General features: G+C 36.9%; 1 protein-coding gene across 2 annotated transcripts in view; it reads right to left on the bottom strand.

Moving 5' to 3' along the window:
* Nucleotides 1-25668, bottom strand: part of TAOK1 (TAO kinase 1) — a 153771-nt gene that overhangs the window by 18938 nt on the left and 109165 nt on the right. For both annotated transcript variants that reach the window (XM_026016302.2, XM_026016303.2), the window contains 7 exons: nucleotides 22294-22461; nucleotides 20512-20715; nucleotides 17684-17818; nucleotides 10866-11102; nucleotides 8588-8716; nucleotides 4462-4665; nucleotides 1141-1380 (listed from right to left, as the gene is read on the bottom strand). In XM_026016302.2, the coding sequence (XP_025872087.1) occupies nucleotides 1141-1380; nucleotides 4462-4665; nucleotides 8588-8716; nucleotides 10866-11102; nucleotides 17684-17818; nucleotides 20512-20715; nucleotides 22294-22461 (1317 nt within the window). The remainder of the gene's footprint in view (nucleotides 1-1140; nucleotides 1381-4461; nucleotides 4666-8587; nucleotides 8717-10865; nucleotides 11103-17683; nucleotides 17819-20511; nucleotides 20716-22293; nucleotides 22462-25668) is intronic.

Genomic DNA, 25668 nt, shown 5'->3' with positions numbered 1-25668 from the left:
GCCGAGGGAGAAGCAGGCTCCACGCAGGGAGCCTGATGTGGGACTCGATCCCGGGTCTCCAGGATCACACCCTGGGCTGAAGGCGGCGCTAAACCGCTGCGCTACCAGGGCTGCCCAAAAGCCGTAAAGTTTAAAAAGGAAATACTGTGGGATATGGGCCTTACTGGATGTAAATAAATGTTTAAAGTTTGCAGACATAAACAAATTAATTGAGGTACCACACTATATAGCCTATGCAGTGGATGGTTTTGCTTTTATTCACTAAGATTAATGTGATTGTATTCCTTCAAATATTTATTACAAGTTATAATATTTGAAAACCTCCTGGAATTGCTCTGGTTGACTCTGGGCTAGACCAACTGGCTAGAGAGACAAGGGAAGAGGGAAATCTTCAGAATACACTTTGGTATCTTTCAAATTTCATACTATATAAATGAATTCCTGTATCCAAAGTAAGTATAAAATATAAAGTCCTTTGGTATTATATATCACCAATACTTATCTTTACTTCTTTTTGTGAGGGAAGGCTATATAACAGCTTGCTCTACTCTGATGTGCTAATGAAAAAAAAATGTATATATATCTCCCAACTACCTATGCTACAGTACCTACACTACCAAGCAAAGAAAGAAAGCAAGTGGACTGGGATAACACTATGATAATTCCTTCATTTCTTTTAATATGTAAGTATAGACAATGAAGGGAGAGGGAATAAAGAGGCATTTTTTATTCACTGGCTTCTGTGCTGATTAAAAATGCAGTATCTTTTCTGGAAACAAATCATATTTAGAGTAAATAAGATTCTGAAATCATATTACTTGGAACAGCAGAGAGAAGACTACAGGTTAGCATGTTGACATGTTAACTGTAATATCAGCATTGGACATTTGAGTACATTTAAAATAAGAATTCTGATTCTTATTTATGGCACATCCCACAGTTAAAGGTTTTCCTGCTGAGAAATACAAAAGCAAAAAGTCTACAGCTATGGGCACTCCACATTAAAACTAACCAAATATTCTTAAAATGAAAAGAAAAAAGTCTATTCATTTTATGTCAGACCTCTGTCTTAGACCTTTACTGTTTATATGAATGCCTTTTATCTCTTCCTTTTTATCAAGAACTTTAGGTTAAAGGTACCTTCAGACTCTTAGGCTGTTGTCGAACCTCCATGACATGCTTTCGCCTTAGTTCTCGTTCTCTTCGCTTGTTATATTCCAGCTGGTTTGTCAGCTCAGTTTGATGCTGTAATCTGATCAACTCACAGCGCATCTTCTGTATTGTATTGAGGTGACGGAACTCCAGTTCTTGCATGGATTCATGCTGTCGCAGTAGCATGGCATGTTCTAAGTCCTTTTGAGTCTGCCTTTTATTTAACTCCTAATCCATAACACAAAAGACAAAGGAATAATACTGTTGTATGATGCCAGGAAAAAAAATCCTAAGAAACAGAATAACCAGGAAATAGATGTAATTCTCTGATTCAATAATGGCTACATAGTAAGTATGAGAGTTTCATAATATTTATTGTAGTAAATCAACAATTAGCACAAATGCTGTTCATTTACTACTCACTAACACTGCTTTATGCAAAAAGCTTAAAAGCTATCAAATCTATCTCGAGAGGTTACTGTCCTTCCCTCTTTCCTTTCTTTCTTATTTCCTACTTTTATATTTGAAGAGGGTTCAAAGTCATCCTTTGAATTTTTTAAGAGTATATTACGAGGAGCATACCCAATATAGTGTAGTGGTTAAGAACATAGACTGTAGAGCTAGGCTGCCTATATTCTATTTTTTTTAAAGACTTATTTATTTGTGAAAGAGACGGTGGGGGGGGGGGGGGGAGAGCAGCGCATCCGTGCAGTGAGGAGGGGGAGAGGGAGGAGAGAGTGTCCCAAGTAGACTCCGAGATAAGCATGAAGCCTTCTCCGGGCTTGATCTCATAACCCTGAGATCACAACCTGAGCTGAAATCAAGAGTCAGATGCTTAACTGACTGTGCCACCCAAGTGGCCCGAGGCTGTCTGTATTCTAAATCCTAGCTCTGCTGTTTATAAGCAGCAAATCCTTGGGTGAGTCATTTAAACTCTCTGCTTCAGGGGCATCTAGTGGCTCAGTGGGTGAGCATCTGCCTTTGCCTCAGGTCGTGATTGTGGGGTCCTGAGATCGAGTCTTGCATCAGGATCCCCATAGGGAGCCTCCTTCTCCCTCTGCCTATTTCTCTGCCTGTGTCTCTCATAAATATAAACAAACAGACAAATAAATAAATAAAATCTTTTAAAAAGATTAAATTAGGGATGCCTGGGTGGGCTCAGCGGTTGGGTGCCTGCCCTCAGCTCAGGTCATGATCTTGGGATCCGAGATAGAGTTCCTCATTGGGCTCCCTGTGGGGAGACTGCTTCTGTCTCTGCCTGCCTCTCTCTCTCTCTCTGTCTCTCATGAATAAATGAATATATCTTTAAAAAAAAAAGATCATATTAAATTAAAAACTAAACTCTCTGCTTCAGCTTTATCACTTTTCAAATGGAGATAATATAGTTATTTCATAGATTTAATGTGAGGATGAAATAAGTTCATAAATAGGCCTCACTCAGAATAATACTGAGCACATCATGCTTGATACATTTTTTCAGATTAAAAAGAACAAGTGAAAAAAACCCCAAACAAACAAGTGTACACCTCCCACCCCCCGCAGTCAAAATCAAAGTTGCCTCCTTTGCCTCTGCAAACTATTTCTCCAGAGGCCAACAGTCTGGTGCAAAAGCTTCCTAAAATTACCCCCATGCTTATCGTGACACGTCTATTATACAAAACATACAGTTTTAATACTGAATACCAATATATGTTATAGGCATGTAATATGGTTTCTTCAACTAAAAATATAGTGGGCATATATCCCAACCAGATCAGTACATAAAGGATATTTTATTTTATTTTATTATTTTATTTTATTTTATTTTATTTTATTTTATTATTTTATTTTATTTTATTTTATTATTTATGATAGGCACGCAGTGAGAGAGAGAGAGGCAGAGACATAGGCAGAGAGAGAAGCAGGCTCCATGCACTGGGAGCCTGACGTGGGATTTGATCCCGGGTCACCAGGATCGCGCCCTGGGCCAAAGGCAGGCACTAAACCGCTGCGCCACCCAGGGATCCCCATAAAGGACTTTTTAAGTTTCAATAGTAAGCTTCTGCTTTACAATTCTATAATTTTTCCATTCTTTTGCTTTAAGTAAATTTTCAGGCAATACTCATGCATGATGCATCAGATAATCATATTATTTCTTTAAGATACAGTTCCAGAAGTGGATTTGGTAGGTAAAAATATAGGTGTATATTAAATCTTACAAGCTACCACTGGGGGCACCTGGGTGGCTAAGTTAAGCCTCGGACTTTTGATTTCAGCTCAGGTTATGATCCTGATCGGGGTCGTGAGATCAAGTCTGGGTTGGGCTCTGCACTGGGTGTGAAGCCTGCTTGAGATTGTCTTACTTTTTTTTTTTTTAAATTTTATTTATTTATGATAGTCACACACACAGAGAGAGAAAGGCAGAGACACAGGCAGAGGGAGAAGCAGGCTCCATGCACCGGGAGCCCGACGTGGAATTCGATCCTGGGTCTCCAGGATCGCGCCCTGGGCCAAAGGCAGGCGCTAAACCGCTGCGCCACCCAGGTATCCCTTGAGATTGTCTTACTATCTCTCCCTCTGCTCCTACCCTCCTCATGCTCTCTCTAAAAATAAATAAATAAAAAAGCTATTGCTGAATTATGCTCCAAAGAGGCAGTATTAGTTTATACTTATCAACACTGCCCAACTCTCCATGTTACCAGCCTTTTACAGTATTCTTATCTAATTGATACAACTGTTTTAACTCGAAATTCTAATAATTATTACTGAATTTGAACAGTTGTGCTATACTTGAAGATTTTATGCCACCTTGGAAATAAATTTATCTATGTTCATAGGTGTCCCTGATAATAATAAAAATAATCATTTTCATTGTGATGAGAGTTTCCACATTTGCCTAGTTAATAATTACATGATTATAACAATGTTAAATGGTAACACACAATTCATGGCACTCACTTCAGATCAGAAGGCATAAATTATCCAATTAATTTTCTCATATTTAAAAATTAATACTTCCTTCATTATTCATGATTTAATATTTATTAAATAAACATTAATATTATATCCAACTATGGGCCATATACTAGGGATATAAACACCTGAATAAAACCTGTGGCTTCATATAATTTCCATTCTAGCTGGGGAGAGAGACTTCCCCCAGAAAGTGTATATGTGTAAAAGAAAGAAGTAGAAGAATATAATGAGAAAGCAAGCCATGTGGATGAATATCTGGGGAAGAAAGAGTTAGGCCAAGGGAATTATGAGTGCAAAGGACTTGCAACTGGGATGTGGCAGACCTACTTCTGATATCACACCATTCAAACATACCTCCCTGACAAGGTCTTGCTCCAAGTTATGGCGTCCAAGTAACATTCTTCTCTTGAAGCGACGGCATTCCAGCTCTAGGTATTGCCTTTGTCGTCGAAGAAGATTAGCCTCTTCCTCTGCTTGGAAATGCTGTATATTCTCCTTCTGCTTTGAAAGCCACTCTTGTTTTTCTTTTTTTGGGGTGCTCTGGTTTTCATTCAGTTCCTAGCAAAATAAAAACTCAGTTTAAAATACATAAAAATTGACTACATGAATACAGTTACTGTAAAATCTCGTAGCTGGTAAATTTATTTATTTATTTATATATTTATTTTAAAGAAGGTTTTTTTTTTTTAAAGATTTTATTTATTTATTCATAGAGACAGAGAGAGAGAGGCAGAGACACAGGCAGAGAGAGAAGCAGGCATCATACAGAGAGCCTGACATGGGACTTGATCCAAGGTCTCCAGGATCACGCCCTGGGCTGCAGGCGGCGCTAAACCGCTGCGCCACCGGGTCTGCCCGGTAGCTGGCAAATTTAAAGCACGGTATTTAACTTGTGTCCTCTCTAGTGCTCAGGCAGGGCACTGACCTTCAGGAGGCAGGTAATAGTTTCCTTCTTGAGTTACCAGTGAATTAGGACAGGGAAAGATAAAAGTACATTAGAAAATATGCATACCTTTTGGCTTTGCACAGTTACACTTATGATGATTCAAAAATACATAATGAAGTAAATGAAGTAAAACATCTTTCTTTAAATCATTCCCAAGAAGAGATAGAAGGTAGTGTTTTCAGGTAGAAATCATATATAAATTAAAATTAAGGCTAAAATACAGTTACGAGGGGATCCCTGGGTGGCTCAGCAGTTTAGCGTCTGCCTTTGGCCCAGGGCACAATCCTGGGGTCCCGGGATCGAGTCCTGTGTCGGGCTCCCGGCAATGGAGCCTGCTTCTCCCTCTGTCTGTGTCTCTGCCTCTCTCTCTCTCTCTCTGTCTATCATTAATAAATAAATAAATCTTAAAAAATAAAAATAAAAAAGTAAAAATAAAATACAGTTATGTCTCACTTGGTTTTTAGCATTCTAAAAATCAAGCTTTTGGCAAGATTATGGATGTACTCAATATAAAAGTCTTGGAAATTATTATTTTAAAAATATTTTATTTATTTATTCATAGACAGAGAGAGGCAGAAACAGGCAGAGGGAAAAGCAGACTCCCTAGGGAAAGTCTGATGCAGGACTTGATCCCAGGACCATAGGATCATAACCTGAGCCAAAGGCAGACAAACACTGAGCCACCCAGGCGTCCCAAAAGACTTGGAAATTAAATGGAAAATCGACAAAACCATGGGAGAATAGAGACCTTTTTTAGAAGTGGTATTTAATACTAAGCATTAATAACCATGAACAAATAAAAAACAATGCTTTTCTATAGCATTTTAAGTATCATCTCAATAACTATCTACATGAAAACATGTTTGTATTGGGCAAGATGAAAACATTCATCATATACCCAGGCAAACTCTAGGATGTTAAATTAATACTAGTATATTTTCTTTTTTTTTTAAAGACTTTATTTATTCATTAGATACATATATATATATATATATAGAGAGAGAGAGAGAGAGAGAGAGACAGAGAGAGAGAGAGAGAGAGAGGCAGAGACACAAGCAGAGGGAGAAGCAGGTTCCATGCAGGGAGCCCGATGTGGGACTCAATCCCGGGACTCCAGGATCATGCCCTGGGCTGAAAGCAGGAACTAAACTGCGGAGCCACCCAGAGATCCCACTAGTATATTTTCAACCCATAAAAAGCGATCAATATTGCAGAGAATACAAATCAGTCATCTTTCCTAAGTCTAAATAGATTTTTCAGAGATACTAACCTTATGGTCCTTCCTGTTATTCAAGAAAGAGACCAATTCTTTATAACTTAAATTCATAAGATATTCAAACACATAAAAATAAAAAGCAGATAAATTAGTAGTTCTCAAATAAGGGTGTATATGTACACACACTACAGGAAGAGACATGAGTAATACAGGCACACAGAGAACCACCTGGTATTTTTTTTTTTTTTTTTTTTTTTTTACTTATAAATTCAGTTAACAAATCGTGGCATCATTAATTTCCGATGTGGAGTTCAGTAATTCATCAGTTGCAAATAACATCCTGCGCTCATTATATCATGTTCCCTCCTTAATGCCCATCACCCAGTTACCCCAATCTCCTCCCTTCCCCTCCAGCAATTGTTTCCTGTATTTAAGTGTCTCTCATGGTTTATCTCCCTCTGATTTCATTTTCTTTTATTTTTCCTTCCCTTCCCCTGTTATCCTCTGTTTTGTTTCTTGAGAATCACCTGGTGTCTTTCTCAAAATCTATTTTTTAAAATATTTTATTTATTTATTCATGAGAGACACAGGGAGAGAGAGAGAGGCAGAGATACAGGCAGAGGGAGAAGCAGGCTCCCCGCAGGGAGCCTGACGTGGGACTCGATCCTGGGTCTCCAGGATCAGGCCCTAGGCTGAAGGCGGTGCTAAACCGCTGAGCCACCCGGGCTGCCCCAAAATCTTTTTTTTTTTTAAAGATTTTATTTATTTATTCATGAGAGACACAGAGAGAGAGAGGCAAAGACATAGGCAGAAAGAGAAGCAGGCTCCCTGCAGGGAGCCTGATGCAGGACTCAATCTCAGGACCCCAGATCACAACCTGAGACAACAGCAGATACTCAACCACTGAGCCACCCAGGTGCCCCTTTCTCAAAATCTTCTGCCAGGAAATTTCCCCACCAAAAGTCTACTATGTCCTTTCCTCTATACTGAGAATCATTATTTTGAATGAACACACACACACACACACACACACACACACACACACACACGCATGCACTATACACCTAAAGAATTATTTAAGGATTTATTCATCTTAGAGAATGTGCATGTGAATGGGGAAGGGGCAGAGGGAGAGAATCTCATGCAGACTCTCTGCTGAGCATGGAGCTTGAGACCACAATCTTAGCTGAAAGCAAGAGTCAGACACCAACCAACTGAGCCACCCAGGCACCCCAGGAATGATTTGTTTTTATTTTTTTAAGATATTATTCATTTATTCATGAGAGACACAGAAAGAGAGAGAGAGAGAGAGAGAGAGGCAAAGACACAGGCAGAGGGAGAAGCAGGCCCAACGCAGGGAGCCCAAATTGGGACTCGATCCCAGGTGCCCAGGATCACACCCTGGGCCAAAGGTGGCACTAAACCACTGAGCCACTGGGGCCGCCCAAGAATGGTTTTTTATTTTTTTTATTTTTTATTTTTTTAGGAATGGTTTATTTTTTATTCTTTATTTTTTAAATTTTTAAAGACTTTTTATTTACTTATTCATGAGAGACACACACACACAGAGAGGCAGAGACACAGGCAGAGGGAGAAGCAGGCTCCATGCAGGAAGGAATGGTTTATTTTATTTTATTTTATTTTATTTTATTTTATTTTATTTTATTTTATTTATTTATTTATTTTTATGATAGTCACGCACAGAGAGAGAGAGGCAGAGACACAGGCAGAGGGAGAAGCAGGCTCCATGCACCGGGAGCCCGACGTGGGATTCGATCCCAGGTCTCTAGGATCGCGCCCTGGGCCAAAGGCAGGCGCCAAACCGCTGCGCCACCCAGGGTTCCCAGAATGGTTTATTTTTAAAGAAAGAAATGTGTGGCTTTTTTTTCACAGCTCACATATTTTTATTTCGAATCAGTCAGTTACTAAATAGGTGCTTAAGAAAGCTACCTTAAATAAAATAACTTATCTTTTCAAAGGATTCTTTTTGGGGCTCCTCAATTGAGGATCTCAGTCCATTGAAGAGTTATTGATTATAATAATGTCTTCATTCAAACTGATACACATTTCATGGTGACAAACAACGTAAGACAAATTTATCTTGGGGATCCCTGGGTGGCTCAGTGGTTTAGCACCTGCCTTCGGCCCAGGGCATGATCCTGGAGTCCCAGGATCGAGTCCCCCATGGGCTCCCTGCATGGAGCCTGCTTCTCCCTCTGCCTATGTCTCTGACTCTCTCTCAATCTCTCTCTCTCTCTGTGTCTCTTATGAATAAATAAATTAAATTTAAAAAAAGAAAATGTTTATAAAATAAATACCTCCTTAAGCTGTTCTTTTCGAAGTTTATATTCTCTTTTCTGGGACTCCAAAAAACTGTTTAGTTCTTTCTTCTGTTGCGCCTGAATATGTTGCTGAAATTTTTTCTCCTCATTGGCCATCACTTTAGCCTATAGAAAAAGTTAAAAAAGGACCAAATTAGTTAGGTTGATAGATTTAAAGCAGCAGTTTATTTATTTATTTTTTTTTTAATTTTATTTTATTTATTTATGATAGGCACACAGTGAGAGAGAGAGGCAGAGACACAGGCAGAGGGAGAAGCAGGCTCCATGCACCGGGAGCCTGACGTGGGACTCGATCCCGGGTCTCCAGGATCGCGCCCTGGGCCAAAGGCAGGCGCCAAACCGCTGCGCCACCCAGGGATCCCTAAAGCAGCAGTTTAATACACATTACCAAGGATACTATTTTTCCCCATGAACAGAAAATGAATATAAGTATTACCAAAAAGAGAATATCCAACAAATTATTTATACTTGTTACTCAGCATCCTTTAAAATTTTTATTTATTTTTAATTTTTATTTAAACTTTTGGCAGTTAACATGTGCAATACTCGTTTCTGAAGTACTTAGCATCCTTACTTGAATTTCAGAGAACCAATAAAATGGAACTTGTCTTTAAAAAAAATTTTTTTTCAAGATTTTATTCACTTATTCATGAGAGACAGAAGAGAGAGAGAGAGAGAGGCAGAGACACAGGAAGAGGGAGAAGCAGGCCCCATGCAGGGAGCCCGACGCAGGACTCGATCCCGGGTCTCCAGGATCACGCCCTGGGCCAAAGGTGGTGCCAAACCACTGAGCCACCTGTCTTTAAAATGTTGATCTTGTACAGGGTCAGAATGCTTTCACCTTTTTTTTCTTTTTCATCTAATAGGAGTATGTCCTCCCTCCAATAAAAAACCAAACACACATTTATCTACAAATAAAATTCGAACATGACTTATCTTTGTTGATTTATATACAAAATAATGTAATTCGTTCATCTTTAAATTAAAATTTGACCTTTTATTTATATATTGATATGGAAATATTGAATGTTAGACATATGTATCATACTGAATTTCTTTTTTAAGATTTTATTTTTAAGTAATTTCTACACCCAACATGGGGCTTAAACTTACAACCCCAAGATCATAAGTCATAATTCCAACTGTTGCCAAGCCAGGCACTCCTTAGTTCTGATGATATATGCAACACGTATCATTGTAGAACATTTAGGAAGTATAGAAAAACACAAAGAAGGAAAATATTACACGATTTTAGCACCCAGAGATAACCAATATAAACATTTTGGTATATGCCCTTCCTAATTTTTTCCATGCATATATATTTTTTATTTTATATATATATATATTTTTTGCATATATATTTTTTTAAACAGAATTCTAACCACATTCTACATCTCATTTCATGAATTGCTTTCCTAAATATGCTACCATCTACCTCTTCCTAAGTTATTAAAAAATACTATCCAATGACCAACGGATAATTCTTTCACCAAATTATTTCAAAATCAAATGTTTATTTATACAATAAATTATTTCGTTAAATTCTCTACTATTATAAGAGAATGGTTCTTTTGGGGGGGGGGAAGGGTGAACAGGATAGCTATGAATTAATGCCTCAATGTGGAACTAGCCAGGCATATCCTGTAAACTTTCTGAGAAGTTTACATTTTACTTGACAGAAATGATTATCAAAATAAAATGAAACTGATGGGACATCAAAAACCTTAATAAGAAAAGGTTTCAGATAATAAGAATACTAAAAAAATTCGCTTTTATCATTTAGTAGAATGACTCTTATCTGTAAATAAACAAATGGGCTAAACCTTAATATGAATAATTTGTAATCTCTAACATTCCCTCTATAATCTTCAATTATTCTCTGATATAAGAATGCCACTATAAATTTAAGGACAGTTTCCAAAAAATATACAGAGAAAGGAATCACAAGTGATATTTTGAGATCTGAACCAAGTTACTAATGGGTGATTTATCAAACTCTTCAGATAACCAGAGTACCTGAGGCCAGAACAGATGATTAACTTACCCACTGTGACACTATAAATCTACCAAGTGTGAAGAAATAATCCCATGTCTATTGGTTCCCAGACCCAGTACTTGGTATTATACATGTTAAGCAAATGTTTCTCCAATTGATTTGCTTGGTTCTGGGAAAGAGATACTCTAACATCAATATGTTATCTTGGTTAATTCTGGGATGGTCACAAGCTAGAACAAATAATAGTGAAACAGCTACCTCTTTTTCCATAGCAGCCTGATGTTTCTTGATAAGTTTCTCCATTTCTGCAGCAAAATTGTTACGCTGAGTTTCAAGATCTTTGTCTAATCTGAGGCGATGTTCATCCATCTCAGCCTTTAGCTTATTTTCCAGAGTCATCAATTGTTTTTGATGTTGCCGCCTCATTCTCTTATAGCCAGACATCTGTTCTCTAAGCTCAGAGTCCTGCTCATGTTCTTGCATTTGCCTTGTAACCTAGACATACAAACGATTGACAGAAAAGAACAAAATAAAGCAAAAGATTTCTTTCAAAAGCATTTTAGAACCACTCTGTTATTAACAAAGCAAGCAATTAATTTAAGAGATTCCAGTTAGTATTTTTCAATTAAATTTCCAGCAGGTCTTTTGAAGAAATAAACAACTTTATTCTAAAGTTTATGTGGGAATGTAAAGGGCCAAGAAGGTCCAAAACAATCTTGAGGAGAAAAAAATGTTGGAAGACATACACTTTAGCAATCAAAACAGTACAGTATTGGTATTAAGGACAGATTGACTAGATAAAAGGAATTGAATAAAATTGAGAAACAGACCCACATATACTCAGTCAACTGGATTTTCTATCAAAAATTCAGGTTAATTAAAAAAAGCAAAAAAATTTAAAAATTTAAAAAAGGAAAGTATTTTTTACCAAATTCTGCTGAAACAACTGGTTCCCTGTATAAAAAATAAACCTTAACTCCAGTATCACTCTATTCAAAAATTAATTTGAAAAGAATCATCTGACCGAAACATAAAAGTCAGAATCATAAAGCAAAAGAAGACATGGACTACCATCAAAATTCCTGGTGGACACAAAAGGCACTGGCTATAAAGAAAAAAATTTAAAAGCCAAACTATGGAAAGAGCCTAAACGTCCATCGACTTATGAATAGTTAAAGACGACATGATACACACACAGACACATAGAGACACACACACACACACACACACAGGGATACTACTCAGCCATCAAAAATAATGAAGCCTTGCCATTCCCAACAATGTGGATCGAGCTAAAGTGTATTATGCTAAGCAAAATAAGTCAAAAAGACAAGTACTGTATGGTTTCAATCCTATGTGCGATTTACGAAACAAAACAGATGAACATATGGGAAGGGAAATAAGAGAGAAGGGGAGGCAAACCATAAGAGACTCTTTACAGAGAACAAACTAAGGGTTGATGGAGAGATGTGATTGGGGGACAGGCTAAGTGGGTGATGAGGATTAAGGAGGGCACTTGTTATGATGAGTACTGGGTATTATATTTAAGTGATGAATCACTAAATTCTACTTTTTTTAAAAAAAAGATTCCATTTATTTATTTGAGAGAGACAGAAACAGAGGTAGCAAGAGAAAGCACGGGCAGAGAGGAAAGGGAGAAGCAGGCTTCCCACCAAGCAGGAAGCCTGACGTGGGGCTCGAACCCAGGATCCCAGAATCACGACCCAAGCCCAAGGCAGATGCCCAACCAACTGAGCCACCCAAGCACTACACTAAATTCTATTCCTGAAATCAATATTATGCTATATGTTAACAAACTAGAATTTAAATAAAAATTTGGAAGAAAAAATGTATAAACTAGATTCTTAAAAGGAGGTAAAATTCACATAATATGAATTCAGTCATGGGACGCCTGGGTGGCTCAGCGGTTGGGCATCTGCCTTCAGCCCAGGGCGTGATCCTGGAGACCCGGGATCAAGTCCCGCATTGGGCTCCCTGCGTGGAGCCTGCTTCTTCCTCTGTCTCTGCCTCTCTCTCTCTCTCTCTCTCTGTGTCTCTCATGAATAAATAAATAAAATCTTTAAATATATATATAATATATATATATATATGAATTCAGTCATTTGATATTTTTTGAAATTTTATTTATTTAAATAATCTCTACCTCCAATGTGAGGCATAAACTTACAACCCCAAGATCATGAGTCACATGCTTTTCCAACTGAGCCAGCCAGGTGCCCCTAAAAATTAATCATTTTTAAAAAATATTTATTTATTTACCTTAGAGAAAGCATAAAAAAGTGTGTGAGCAAGTGTAGGGAAGGGCAAAGAGAGAGGAAGAGAATCCTCAAGTAGACTCTGCTGAGTGCAGAGCCCAATGTGGGGGTGGGATCCCAGGACTCTGGGAGCATGACCTGAGCTGAAAGAGTCCGACTCTTAACTGACTGAGCCACCCAGAAATCCCAAATTAATCATTTCAAAGTGAATAACTCAATAGTAGTTAGTATATTCACAATGGTATACAAGTACCATATTTATCTAGTTACAAAACGTTTTTATCATTTAAGAAGAAAATCTTGTTCCCCAGTCTCTCCTGGGAAGAGACCAATTTATTTTCTATCTCTATGGAGTCATATCTATTTTAGATACTTCATATAGTCATATAATATATAACTTTTATGCCTGGCTTCCTTCATTTAGCATGTTTTCAAGGTTCATCCATGTTGTAAGCATGTATCAGTGTTTCATTCCTTTTTTATAGCTGAATAATATTCTATTGTATGTATATACCATAATTTATCATTCATCTGCTGATGGATATGGCTATTGTGAATAGTGCTATTATGTGTATGTGTGTACATGTACTTGTTTGAATACCAGTTTTTGATTCTTTGGGTATATATGTAAGAACAGAATTGCTGAGTCATATGATAATTCTATGTTTAATTTTCTGAGGAACTGTCAACTATTTTCCACAGAAACTGAATCATATTACGATTGTATTACATATACACAATTACACTCTTATTACATACATATTACCAGAAACATACAAGAAGAGTTCTACTTTCTCTGTATGCTCTCTGATACCTATTTTTCTTTCTTTCTTTTTATCTTTATTTGTTTATTTTGAAAAATTTTATTTAATTATTCATGAGAGACACAGAGACAGAGGCAGAGACAAAGGCAGAGGGAGAAGCAGGCTCCCTGAAGGGAGCCCGATGCAGGACTTGATCCCAGAATCCTGGGATCACAACCTGAGCCAAAGGCAGATGCTCAACCACTGAGCCACCCAGGTGTCCCTATTTTTCTTTTTTTAAAAAGGCATCCTAGTGGGTATGAGGTAGTCCCTCATTGTGGTTTTGATTTGCATTTCCCTAATAACTAATTGGCCATTTGTATACCTTTTTTGGAGAAATGTCTATTTCAAGACCTTTATTCATTTTTTTAAGGGAGGAGGTGTGGAGAGAATCTTAAGCAGGTTCCACACCCAGTGTGAGCCTGACTTGGGGCTTGATCTCACGTTACAACCCTGAGATCATGACCTGAGCTGAAATCAAGAGTCAGACAATTAACTGAGCCAGTCAGGCACCCCGTTTTATGCATTTAAAAAAAAAACAACTTTGTTTTGGGGGGGGTGGAGAGATAGAGAGAGAACATGTAGTGAGGAGGGGCTTAGGGAGAGGAAGAATTCTAAGCAGAATCAGCACTGAGCAGGGAGCACAAGACAGGGCTCAATCTCACTGCTTTGAAATCATGACTTGAGCTGAAACTAAGAATTGGTTGCTTAACCAACTGCACCACCCAGTTGGTTGGTGCCCCTCCTTTATCAATTTTTTAATTGGATTATTACAATTAATTTTAAAACTAAAAAATTTTAATTTCTCATCATCTAGGAAAAAGAACAGGTAAATTACAGATGAAGAAAAAAATATTGGCAAGACAGATATGAGATATAATACTATAAACAGTTTTTTGGTTTTTTTAGATTTTATTTATTTATTCATAGAGATGTAGAGAGAGTGAGGCAGAGACTCAGGCAGAGGGAGAAGCAGGCTCCATGCAGAGACCCTGACGTAGGACTCAATCCAGGGTCTCCAGGATCACACCCTGGGCTGCAAGCAGCGCTAAACCACTGCGCCCACGGGGGCTGCCCCCCATAAACAGGTTTTATAAAGAACATCTACAAATCAATATTAAAAAGATGAACATCTGAGGTGCCAGGGTGGCTCAGCTGGATAAGCATCTGCCTTCAGCTCAGGTCATGATCCCACTGTGGGAAACAGTATGGAGGTTCTTAAAAAATTAAAAAATACAAACACCCTATGTTCCATTAATTTCACTACTATTATTTACCCAAGGGGGGGAAAACCCTCTGGGTTCTCTCTGGGGAGAAAACTCTGAGAAATAGAAAAGTTCTGTTGGGTAAGCATCCAACTTCATTTCGGCTCAGGTCATGATCTCAAGATTTGAGATCAAACCCTGCACTGGGCTCTGCACTGGCCAGAAAAGCCTTAAGTTCCTTTCCCTCTTCCCTGTGACCCTCCCCTCACTCTATCTCTTAAAAAAAGAAAAAGAAAAGAAAGAAAAGAAAAGAAGAAAAGAAAAGAAAAGAAAAGAAAAGAAAAGAAAAGAAAAGAAAAGAAAAAAGAAGAAAAGAAAAGGAAAGGAAAGAAAGAAAAGAAAAGAGAAAAGAAAGAAAACAGAAATAGAAAAAACATCAATTTAAAAAGATATTAAAAACACCCCTATGTTCATTGCAGTAGTATTTACAATAGTCACGATATGGAAACAACCAAGTGTCCACCAATAAATGAATGAATAAAGCACATGTGGTATATTACATACAAAATGGAATATTAGCCATAGAAAAGAAGATCTTGGCATTTGCAACAACATGGATAAACTTAGAGGGTATTATACTAAGTGAAATAAATCAAAGAAAGAAAAGTACCATATGATTTCACTTACATGTAGAATCCAGAAAACAAATGAACAAATAAACAAAAACCAACAGACTCTTGAGGCACTTGGGTGGCAGGCATGTTCAGGTAAGCATCTGACTCTTGGTTTCAGCTCAGATCATGATTTTGGGGTCCTGGAATCGAGCCCCACATCAGGCCATACTCAGCATGGAGTCCGCCTTATAGTCTCCCTCTTTCCCTTTTTTATTTTTCTCTCTCTCTCCCCAATAAATAAATAAATAACATATTTTTTAAAAAAATCAACAGACTTAAAATACACAAAACAAACCAGTGGATGGCGGGATGGGTGAAATAAGTGATAGGGATTAAGAGGTATAAACTTCCAGTTATAAAATAAATAAGTTATGGAGATGAAAAGTATACACAGGGAAAATAGTCAATAATGTGAATAGCATTGTATGGTGACAGATGGTGACTATCCTTATTGTGGTGAGCACTGAGTAATGCATATAACTGTCAAATTACTATGTTGTACACTGACATTAATATAACATTGTATGGTAACTATACTCCAAGAAAAAAAAAAAGTGTGTCCCTAATTAATTTGAGGGAGACAGAAACTGGGACAGAATTTGAGAAACATTTAATATATACCAAGTCACAAAATCACACGAATTAGCCTCTCTTTAGGTAATACTTCTCTAGGTATTTATTAAAATAGTCATGAGAAAAAAAAGTCAAGCAATCTTTGCTACTTACTCTGTTCAAAAAGTTATTTACATGTTACAGAATAGCAAGAATGACTTGATTCCTCAGGATGGAGGATGACATTCTTGACTCCATGTCATACAGATTCATGGGCCACTGCATGGGATTTATAAAATCTGCTTATGTCGTTGATAAACTCAGATAACTTTTCTCTCAGATATATCTTTTATACTTCCTGTTAGATTTTCTAACAGCCTGCTTTTCCTAGGATATCTTAATTTCTTTTTATCCCTAGTATTCTTTATCATGTTTTGGTCCTACTTATCTGACTGATTAGGATAATAAGTAGCCTACTAAAACAATATCCTTGTAAAGGACACATGATCCATTTTTAAATAGTAATCTCTCATACCCAATGTGGGGTTCTAACTTACATCCCTAAGATCAAGTGTCACATGTTCTACTGACTGAGCAAATACGGCATCATTTATAATCCTTTTTTTTTTTTTAAAGATTTTACTTATTTATTCACAGAGACAGAGAGAGAGAGAGAGGCAGAGACACAGGCAGAGAGAGAAGCAGGCTCCATGCAGGGAGCCCGACATGGGACTCGATCCTGGGTCTCCAGGATCAGGCCCTGGGCTAAAGGTGGTGCTAAACCGGGCTGCCCCCATAATCCACTTTTATTGTTATTTGGGAAATCAGAAGAACTATACTTTGAATATACTAAATTGAATTACTCGCCATTTCCCGAACATTTCCCCTCATTTTGGTTAGCTTTAGTATTTCTTTACTGTTAATTCTTAGAAATAACATTTTTTCTTCCTCTCTATGCTTAAAGTCAACAAACTATTAAAGTTCAATTTGTTTTATTTTTTATTATTTTTTAAAGGATTGGTTCTATCTATATATCTATGTATCTATATATCTATCTCTATATATATTTGAGAGAGAAATCGAGTGAGCATGTGTGAGCAGAGAGTAAGGGAGAAGGAAGGGAAAGAATCTCAGGCAGACTCTGTGCTAAGCGCAGAGCTCCACTTGGGGCTTGATCTCAGGACCATGAGATCATGACCTGAGCCAAAACCAAGAGTGGGATGCTTAGTGACTGAGCCACCTAAGCATCCGTAAACAATTTGTTTTATAAATATTTCCTTTATACCTCAAATCAAAAGTAATCTGAATTACTATTTAGTACCTTCTAGCCCTCGTAAGCATTTAATATATTCTAACGCATTAGTTATTTGTGTATGTCTTGAAGACATTACTAGTTTAACATCTCTCAGAGTATTCTGTATATCTTTCTCATAAGAGGCACTTAAATGTTAAATGAGAATTCTGAAAAATAACCCCAAATACAAAAAAATAAGATACAGTTATTCTTTAGTACAGGTGCCACAGTTCAAAATAAAAAATGTATTTCTAATCAGGGGAAGAACATACCAGTGATGCCGTCCGTATAGTAGCAAAGTGTTCTCGATTACGATAGTGTGATTTATGTCGAGACACTTGTGGTGGAGACTGTGGATCCGATGCTCTTGTTCTAGGATCTCCCTCTTCTCTGTAATTTTCTTCCTCCTAGACAAAGAAAGAAACAATACTATTTCAGGTGAACAAATACAGTTCACTTGAGCTTTCAAGAAAATTTAAAGATAACTTGTTCAATTTATCTTAAAGACATAATTTTAAAAAGCAAAAAACAAAAATTATGAATGCTGACATTTTATTTTCAACATAATTAGAATCAGGAAACATTATTCTCTCAGTGTATACAACAGTACAACAGATTTAGGATCAGGAATTGTATGAGGTTAGATTTATATCCTACTTATTATACAGAAAATAAAAAGGATTAATTATTTTAAAAAGCAGGAAAAATGAATTATTCTAAGGCTCTTGGTTTTTATTTTTATTTTTATTTTTTGGCTCTTGGGTTTTCAAAGCAATAATATATCTTTTCTTTTTTTCTTAAAGATTTTATTTATTTATTCATGAAAGACACAGAGAGAGAGGCAGAGACACAGGCAGAGGGAGAAGCAGGCTCCATGCAGGGAGCCCGACATGGGACTCGATCCTGGGTCTCCAGGAGCACACCCTGGGCCGAAGGCGGCACTAAACCGCTGAGCCACCCAGGGATTCCCAGCAATAATATATCTTAAAAATACATTTATAATACTTCTGCCATTGTCCGAAGTAAGTAACCAAAAAATAACTGTAGAAATTTTAAGAACGATGTCTTTCCTTATATATGCCTTAGTTTATTAACTGAAGAGGAAGTCAATTAAGCAGCAACCAACTAATTGTGGGAATAATCTTTGTTACTCTTGATTCTATTGCCTAAGTATATGAAAATTAAACATGATTTTGCCCTGAAGAACACTACTACATAACTAAGTCATTCTTTTTGTTTTTTTTAAGATTTTATTTATTCATGAGAAACACAGAGAGACAGAGACATTGGCAAAGGGAGAGGGAGGCTCCCCACAGGAAGCCTGATGTGGGACTCTATCCTGGGACCCCGGAATCATGACCTGAGCCAATGGCAGACATTCAACCACGGAGCCACCCATGAGTCCCATAACTAAATCATTCTTAATCACTTTTCGTGTGTGTTTGTGTAGTAAAATATATATATAATTTGCCAGTTCAACCATTTTTAAATGTACAATTCAGTGGCATTAATTATATTCCCAATCTTGTGCAACCACTGCCATTTCCAAAACTTTTCCATCACCCAAATGGAAATTGTATCTGTTAACCAAAACTCTTCATTTTATACTCTACTCAGTCCCTGGTAACCACTAATCTACTTTGCGTGTTTATGAACTGCCTATTCTAGAAATTTCATAAAAGTGGAATTATGCAATATTTGTCTTCTTGCATCCAGCTTATTATCACTCAAGTTATAGCATGTATCAAAATTTCATTCTTTTTCATAACTGGTAATATTCCTCTGTATGTATATACTATGGTTTATCTATCTATTCATCTCTTGATGAACACTTGGGTTAGTTCTACCTTTTAGCTCCTGTGCCTAAAAAATTTTTAGGTAATATTGTAAGCTGTGAAGTTAAAAAGGAAGTACTCCTATTGCTAAAAACAAGTTACCTCTCAAAATGTTTTCAAGAAAATTAAAAATTCTGTATTCAGAGTGTGAAGAATAATGTACTTATTTCCTAAACTAATAATTTACAATTATTAGCAATTAGTTTTATTTTATTTTTTAAAAGATTTTATTTATTTATTCACGAAAGACACAGAGAGAGAGAGAGAGACAGAGAGAGAGACAGAGAGAGAGACAGAGAGAGAGACAGAGACACAAGCAGAGGGAGAAGCAGGCTCCATGCCGGGAGCCTGATGCGGGACTCAATCCTGGGATTCCAGGATCACGCCCTGAGCCGAAGGCAGGCGCCAAACCGCTAAGCCACCCAGGGATCCTCAATTAGTTTTATTTTATTTTATTTTATTATTATTTTTTAAAAAATATTATTTATTTATTTATTCAGGAGAGACAGAGAGAGAGGCAGAGACACAGGCAGAGGGAGAAGCAGGCTCCACACAGGGAGCCCGATGTGGGACTCGATCCCAGGACCCCGGGGTCATGCCCTGGGCTGAAGGCAGGCGCCAAACCACTGAGCCACCAGCGCTGCCCTAGTTTTATTTTAAAGATGTAAACATTATGGACAGTGCAAGTCACTTTTGATCATTACCCACTGTAACCCTTTCTTTTAAAAGACAACCACTATCATGACTTTAATGTGTATATCTACTACTTTTAAATACTTTATTTTCATGAAATTAACTCAAATTATATATATATATATATTTTTTTTAATTTTTATTTATTTACGATAGTCACAGAGAGATAGAGAGAGAGGCAGAGACACAGGCAGAGGGAGAAGCAGGCTCCATGCACCGGGAGCCCGACGTGGGATTCGATCCCGGGTCTCCAGGATCGCGCCCTGGGCCAAAGGCAGGCGCCAAACCGCTGTGCCACCCAGGGATCCCTCAAATTATATATTATGTAGTGTTTCTTTCTTTCTTTCTTCTGATATTTTAAAAATATTCTTTTAGTATTTTCAAAACATTAGTTTCCCAAATGCAGACATTACACTAGGAAAACAAGCCTCCTACTACTTTAAAATAAATTACCGAAAAATGAAACAGCCAAACTTCTGAAACATCCAAGACAATCTCCTAATTAAACTAATCAGCTGAAGAAAATTATTTACCAAAGTTGAAAGTTTTTTCACTGAAATCCAAATACTCACAGGTTTTAAATGGATAACAGAACTATTAGACATCACTGTGTGGTCTCCCTCCATCATATCTAGCTCACTCTTGTCATCTGAGGCATCTGGAAGACTGTTAACACTACTACTTTGGCTACTGGCACTGATGGACATACTGGGAATAGACTGATTACTTCCAACACTATTCACTGTTCCTGTTCGGCCAACACCATGATCTTGTTCCTAAAGGAAAAGAGCATTAGGTTAAAATATCTGTCTCTTTTGAAATTGCTAATTATAATCACTTATCACACTGCTTAGTACACAGTCTTTAGAAAGAAACTCAAAAGTCTATCGTGAGAAACTTCCTGTACTTGTCAAGGCCAGGAATTTTACCAACTGAAAAACAAATAAAAATGATCAACAAATAAATAACAAAAATTCCAACCACCTGTGTCAAAAATTCAGTTCATCACTTGGTTATTTCCGAAGCATAACATTTTCTCTAAATTGCTTGACATTTTTTTGAAATCCATTTATACCACACATCTCATGTGTGGTATATAGAGAGATTCTGCTCATTTCTCAATAATTCCCATAGTTAAAACAAGCCTCAATCTTTTTTAAATCCTATATATAACCACCTTTAGTTGTTGTTTTGTTTTGTTTTGTAAAGAGGGAGAATATGCTGGTGTGTGCATGCAAGCAGGATGGGAGAGGCAGGGAAGGGAAAGAGGGAATCTCAAGGATGTTCCTTCCACACCAGAGTTCAAGGCCGAGGCTTGATCCCACAATCCTGAGATCATGACCTGAGCTAAAAACAAGAGTCCATGCTTAACTGACTGCACCCTCAAAATAATTTTCTAATGATTACTGTATGAACTAAAAAACAAAACCAAAAGCACCAAAACTTTACATTTATATATATGTTTAAGTACTATATTTTATAGTTCATTAATTATGTAGCACTATTAAAAAAAATAAGTAACTATTACTCCAGGTCTCAGAATGCAAAATGATCTCTCTTACTGAAAAACAATAAATTCTGACAGGAGCAAAGAAAACTGAAAATATTTAGAGTAAAAAAGCTCCAAAAATAATGTATATTTCCTTGTGAGAAAAAGTATATTTCCTAATTTCCTATTGTATATTTCCTTGTGAGGAAATGTATATTTTCCTAATGTATATTTCCTTGTGAGTAACATTTCTACTGCAAATTTAAACTTCCATACTCCCTAAAAGGCAATATGGAAAGAACTTTGCCTTGAGAGTGAGAGATACATGAATTTGAACCCAAATGAACCTATGATGAGTTAACTACTCTGAGCTTTGCTTTACTCATCTGTAAAATGAGTATTTTAGAACTGTGCAAATGGAATGAAATTATTCAGAACTGAAAAGAATCAAGTATCCCTGGTGACAGAGCATAATGCTTGGTAATTCTAAAGACTTCTGAATGAGTACTGTCCATTTCCATAGTCTATAATTTCAAATGCTTCCAAAAGCATGTCCCATGGAATCCGACAATAAGGCAAAAGAGGGTTCAGTATCCAAAAAATTTGATGAGGACTAGATTAAAGTTGAACAGGTTTCTTTAGTAAAAGATTGCAGAGCTTTACTATACCAATAAACACTACGAAGGGGTTGGGTTTAAAGAATGCAAAACTTTTTTTTTTCTACCTGGGATCTTACAGGACCAGTGTTAAGAAAACACAATCTGGGAACCATTAATATAAAACATTTGTGGTAAGACAAGTTGTATAAGGAAAGAAGCCAATAAAGAAACAGAGCTCAAAATGTGAGTCATTTCTAAGTTATTACCTCTTCTTCTTCCTGTGCTTCTACTGCTGGTCCATTATGTGCCTCCTGGAAAAGGAGTTTCTTCATCTTTCGATACTGTAGATTGTCCAGCTCTCTCACTGCATCCTTTGTCCTTTGAATGAGATCTATTAACACTGTTTCAGGGCGCTCGCGAAGAACAAACATGTGCTGAATAAGAGTACAAGGCAAAAGTCAGATTGAAACTTATATTTTTTCAATTAGTACAAATGTATCCTTTTCTCACAGTGGAATTACTATCTGAAGTAATCACGATAAGATAACACATATAATCTATAGCTATCTAATTCTATTACACTTTTGACTTCTTGTATTTACAAAACTGCCATCTACACATATACATTCTGGGCATACATAACTATCCCTGTACAATTTATGGAAACGTGTTATTTTTGTTGGCCAACTGAAAATGCAGAGTTCAAATAATCAAAGAGTCTGGGGTGCCTGGGTTGCTAGGTGGTTGAGCATCTGCCTTCAGCTTCAGGTTGTGATCCTGGGGTCCTGGGATCCAGTCCTGCATTGGACTCCCCACAGGGAGCCTGCTTCTCCCTCTGCCTATGACTCTGCCTCTCTCTGCCTCTCTTTGTGTCTCTTATGAATAAATAAATAAAATCTTTAAAAAAAGAGAAATAATCAAAGAGTCTAATTAAACACTAAGAATTAAGTCCAATTAGAGGGCTAAAAAGGGCTAAATAAAGGTTTATGTATTCTTAGAACTGATTTCATAGAAAAGACATGTTCAGTTCTGAGTTATATCAGGTTTCAATGTGTTTATATGTAACATATAATGTATGTTTTGTAAATATGTTATTTGTAACATATAATGAATGTATTTACATGTAACATAAACTTGGGTATTATAAGTTCCTTTAGGTGTTGCATAAACAATACTCCATAAAATACTAGCAGTTTCCTAAAAGCCATTATACAATTATATAATTTTTTTAAAGATTTTATTTATTTATTCATGGGAGACACACAGAGAGAGGTAGAGACACAGGCAGAGGGAGAAGCAGGCTCCCTTAAAGGAGCCCGATGTGGGACTCAATCCTGGGTCTCCAGGATCACATCCTGGGCTGAAGGCGGCGCTAACCCGCTGAGCCACCCAGGCTGCCCCTACTTTGTAATTTTTACCACTAACATTTAACAAGCTTAACCTTATCTAATATAGAAAAATAGAACAATTCCAACATTAGAATTATCACTGCTATATTTTGATATTTTTTTACAGAAATTTTCTACATATAAATTTGTTTTGTAGATACATAGTTAGCATTTAGGTTGCAGAAAGACATCTTTTGCCTTGAGTTCTATGAAATGTACTTGAATTCTGTAATACTCTTACCTTTTTAGTTCAAATGTATTTCTTCTCTAAAATTTTTTTCTTTTGCCTTTTGATTTTGTTACTCAAAAGAAGAATCATTTTTTTATTTAGCTTGTGTTTTTTTGTTTGTTTTTTTTTTAGTAGGCTTCACACCTAGTATTGTAGCCCAACCCAGGGCTTCTTAAACTCATGACACTGAGATCGAGACTTGAGCTGAAATCAAGAGTTGGATCCTTAACCGACCAAGCCACCCATGGGCCCCCTTTATTTAGGTTTTTGACTCTGTTCTTGGACTTTCAACACATTCACAACAATTTTCTGTTCCTCAATAAGGAAAGACACTTGATCCTGTCAAGAACATACTTAGCACACATGGAATCACCATAGGCCCTGCTGATGTGTTTTTCGTTTTAGGCAACTTCGTAAGAACTGTGGGTATTATAGCACAAACTCCTCAAAGTCGGGGCAGCGTGGGTGGCTCAGCGTTTTGGCACTGCCTTCAGTCCAGGGTGTGATCCTGGAGGCCCGGGATCGAGTCCCACATCAGGCTTCCTGCATGGAGCCTGCTTCTCCCTCTGCCTGTGTCTCTGCTTCTCTCTCTCTCTGTGTGTGTGTGTATGTGTGTCCTCATGAGTAAATAAATAAAATCTAAAAAAATAATAAAAATAAAATAAAAAATCTTTAAAAAAAAAACTTCTCAAAGTCAGCCTGGGCATACAGCACATGCAAATTTTGGTGCTTTCCCAACTTTATTGGTATAAAGGTAAATGATTCTATTACCAGGGGCTTAGGACAGGCTAGTTTTGTTAGACATTTTATTGTAGGGAAGACTATTAACAGTATACCAAATGCTAGACCATTCTGAATGCCTATGGATGCCATCCCCTGAAAAGCTTCTCTAAAGAATTTTAACTACACAGTATTTTATTCTACTTTTACTGTTGTCTAAGTATTGTTATTTTGAATTCATAAACTAATGCCTGTAGATTATTTCATCAAATATTTATACTAAAAATGTTTAACCATTATCCTAATTTTGGATGGTTACTTCCAATTTTCAATTCTTAGTTTCATAAATTTAAATTTTTTCCTATTAACTCTTTTTACAATAAACTGCAACAGAAGTATAATTAGGCCAAAGGAAAGAAGTACTTGATAGATACTTCCTATCATTTTCATTTTCCTGCTATAAACCAGGTAAATGAATACTATGTAGACTTGGGATCTAATCACCAAATACCTGGCCCTGGTGGGTTGGGTTATTACCAAAACAGCTTCTTTTGCCTATATAAGGCAAGATTTTTTCTTTTTCCTGAGCCTTAGTTTGGATGTATCACTGTTTACGATACTCAATCTTCTTATCCAAAAATAATAAACCTTAAATTTCTAAGTTTGATAGTTTTCTACATATAGATCTTACTTATTTATCACTAAAATAATTCATAGTTATACTAAACCTTCTGCTATTATGAGTTTCTATTTATTCAGGCTTTCATTTCTGAGACTGAGTGAGCTGTCTAGAATCCCACAAACATTTTTAAAACTATACTGTTTTCTACATACTGTGGTTGCAAATAATAATATACACACACGATCTTTTTGTTTTTAAAAACAAATTTAAAGATTATTTACTTATTTATTTATTAATGAGAGAGAGAGAGAGAGAGAGAGAGAAAGAGAGAGAGGCAGAGACGCAGGCAGAGGGAGTAGCAGGCTCTATGCAGGGAGCCTGATGTGGGACTTGAGGGACTTGATCCTGGGACTCCAGGATCATCATGCCCTGGACTGAAAGCAGGCGCTAAACTGCTGAGCCACCCAGGGATCCCCATATATATGATCTTTTCAATTTCTTTGTATCTTTAACTGATGTGTTGGCGAAAATAAACTGAATATGTCTGAAGTTCTAAAACAGTCATGTAAAAATAGTCTACTTAAATCTTACAGTGAAAAATCAATATTATTCCTTAGGGGCACAGGAGAGAGAGTCAAATCCTACTTACCATTGTCTTATCTAGATGTTTTAAGAACTATAT

This window comes from Vulpes vulpes, chromosome 2, assembly GCF_048418805.1.
Source record: "Vulpes vulpes isolate BD-2025 chromosome 2, VulVul3, whole genome shotgun sequence".
NCBI lineage: Eukaryota > Metazoa > Chordata > Mammalia > Carnivora > Canidae > Vulpes > Vulpes vulpes.
The sequence above is the reverse complement of the archived record's forward strand: the minus strand, read 5'-3'. Positions and strand labels throughout refer to the sequence as shown.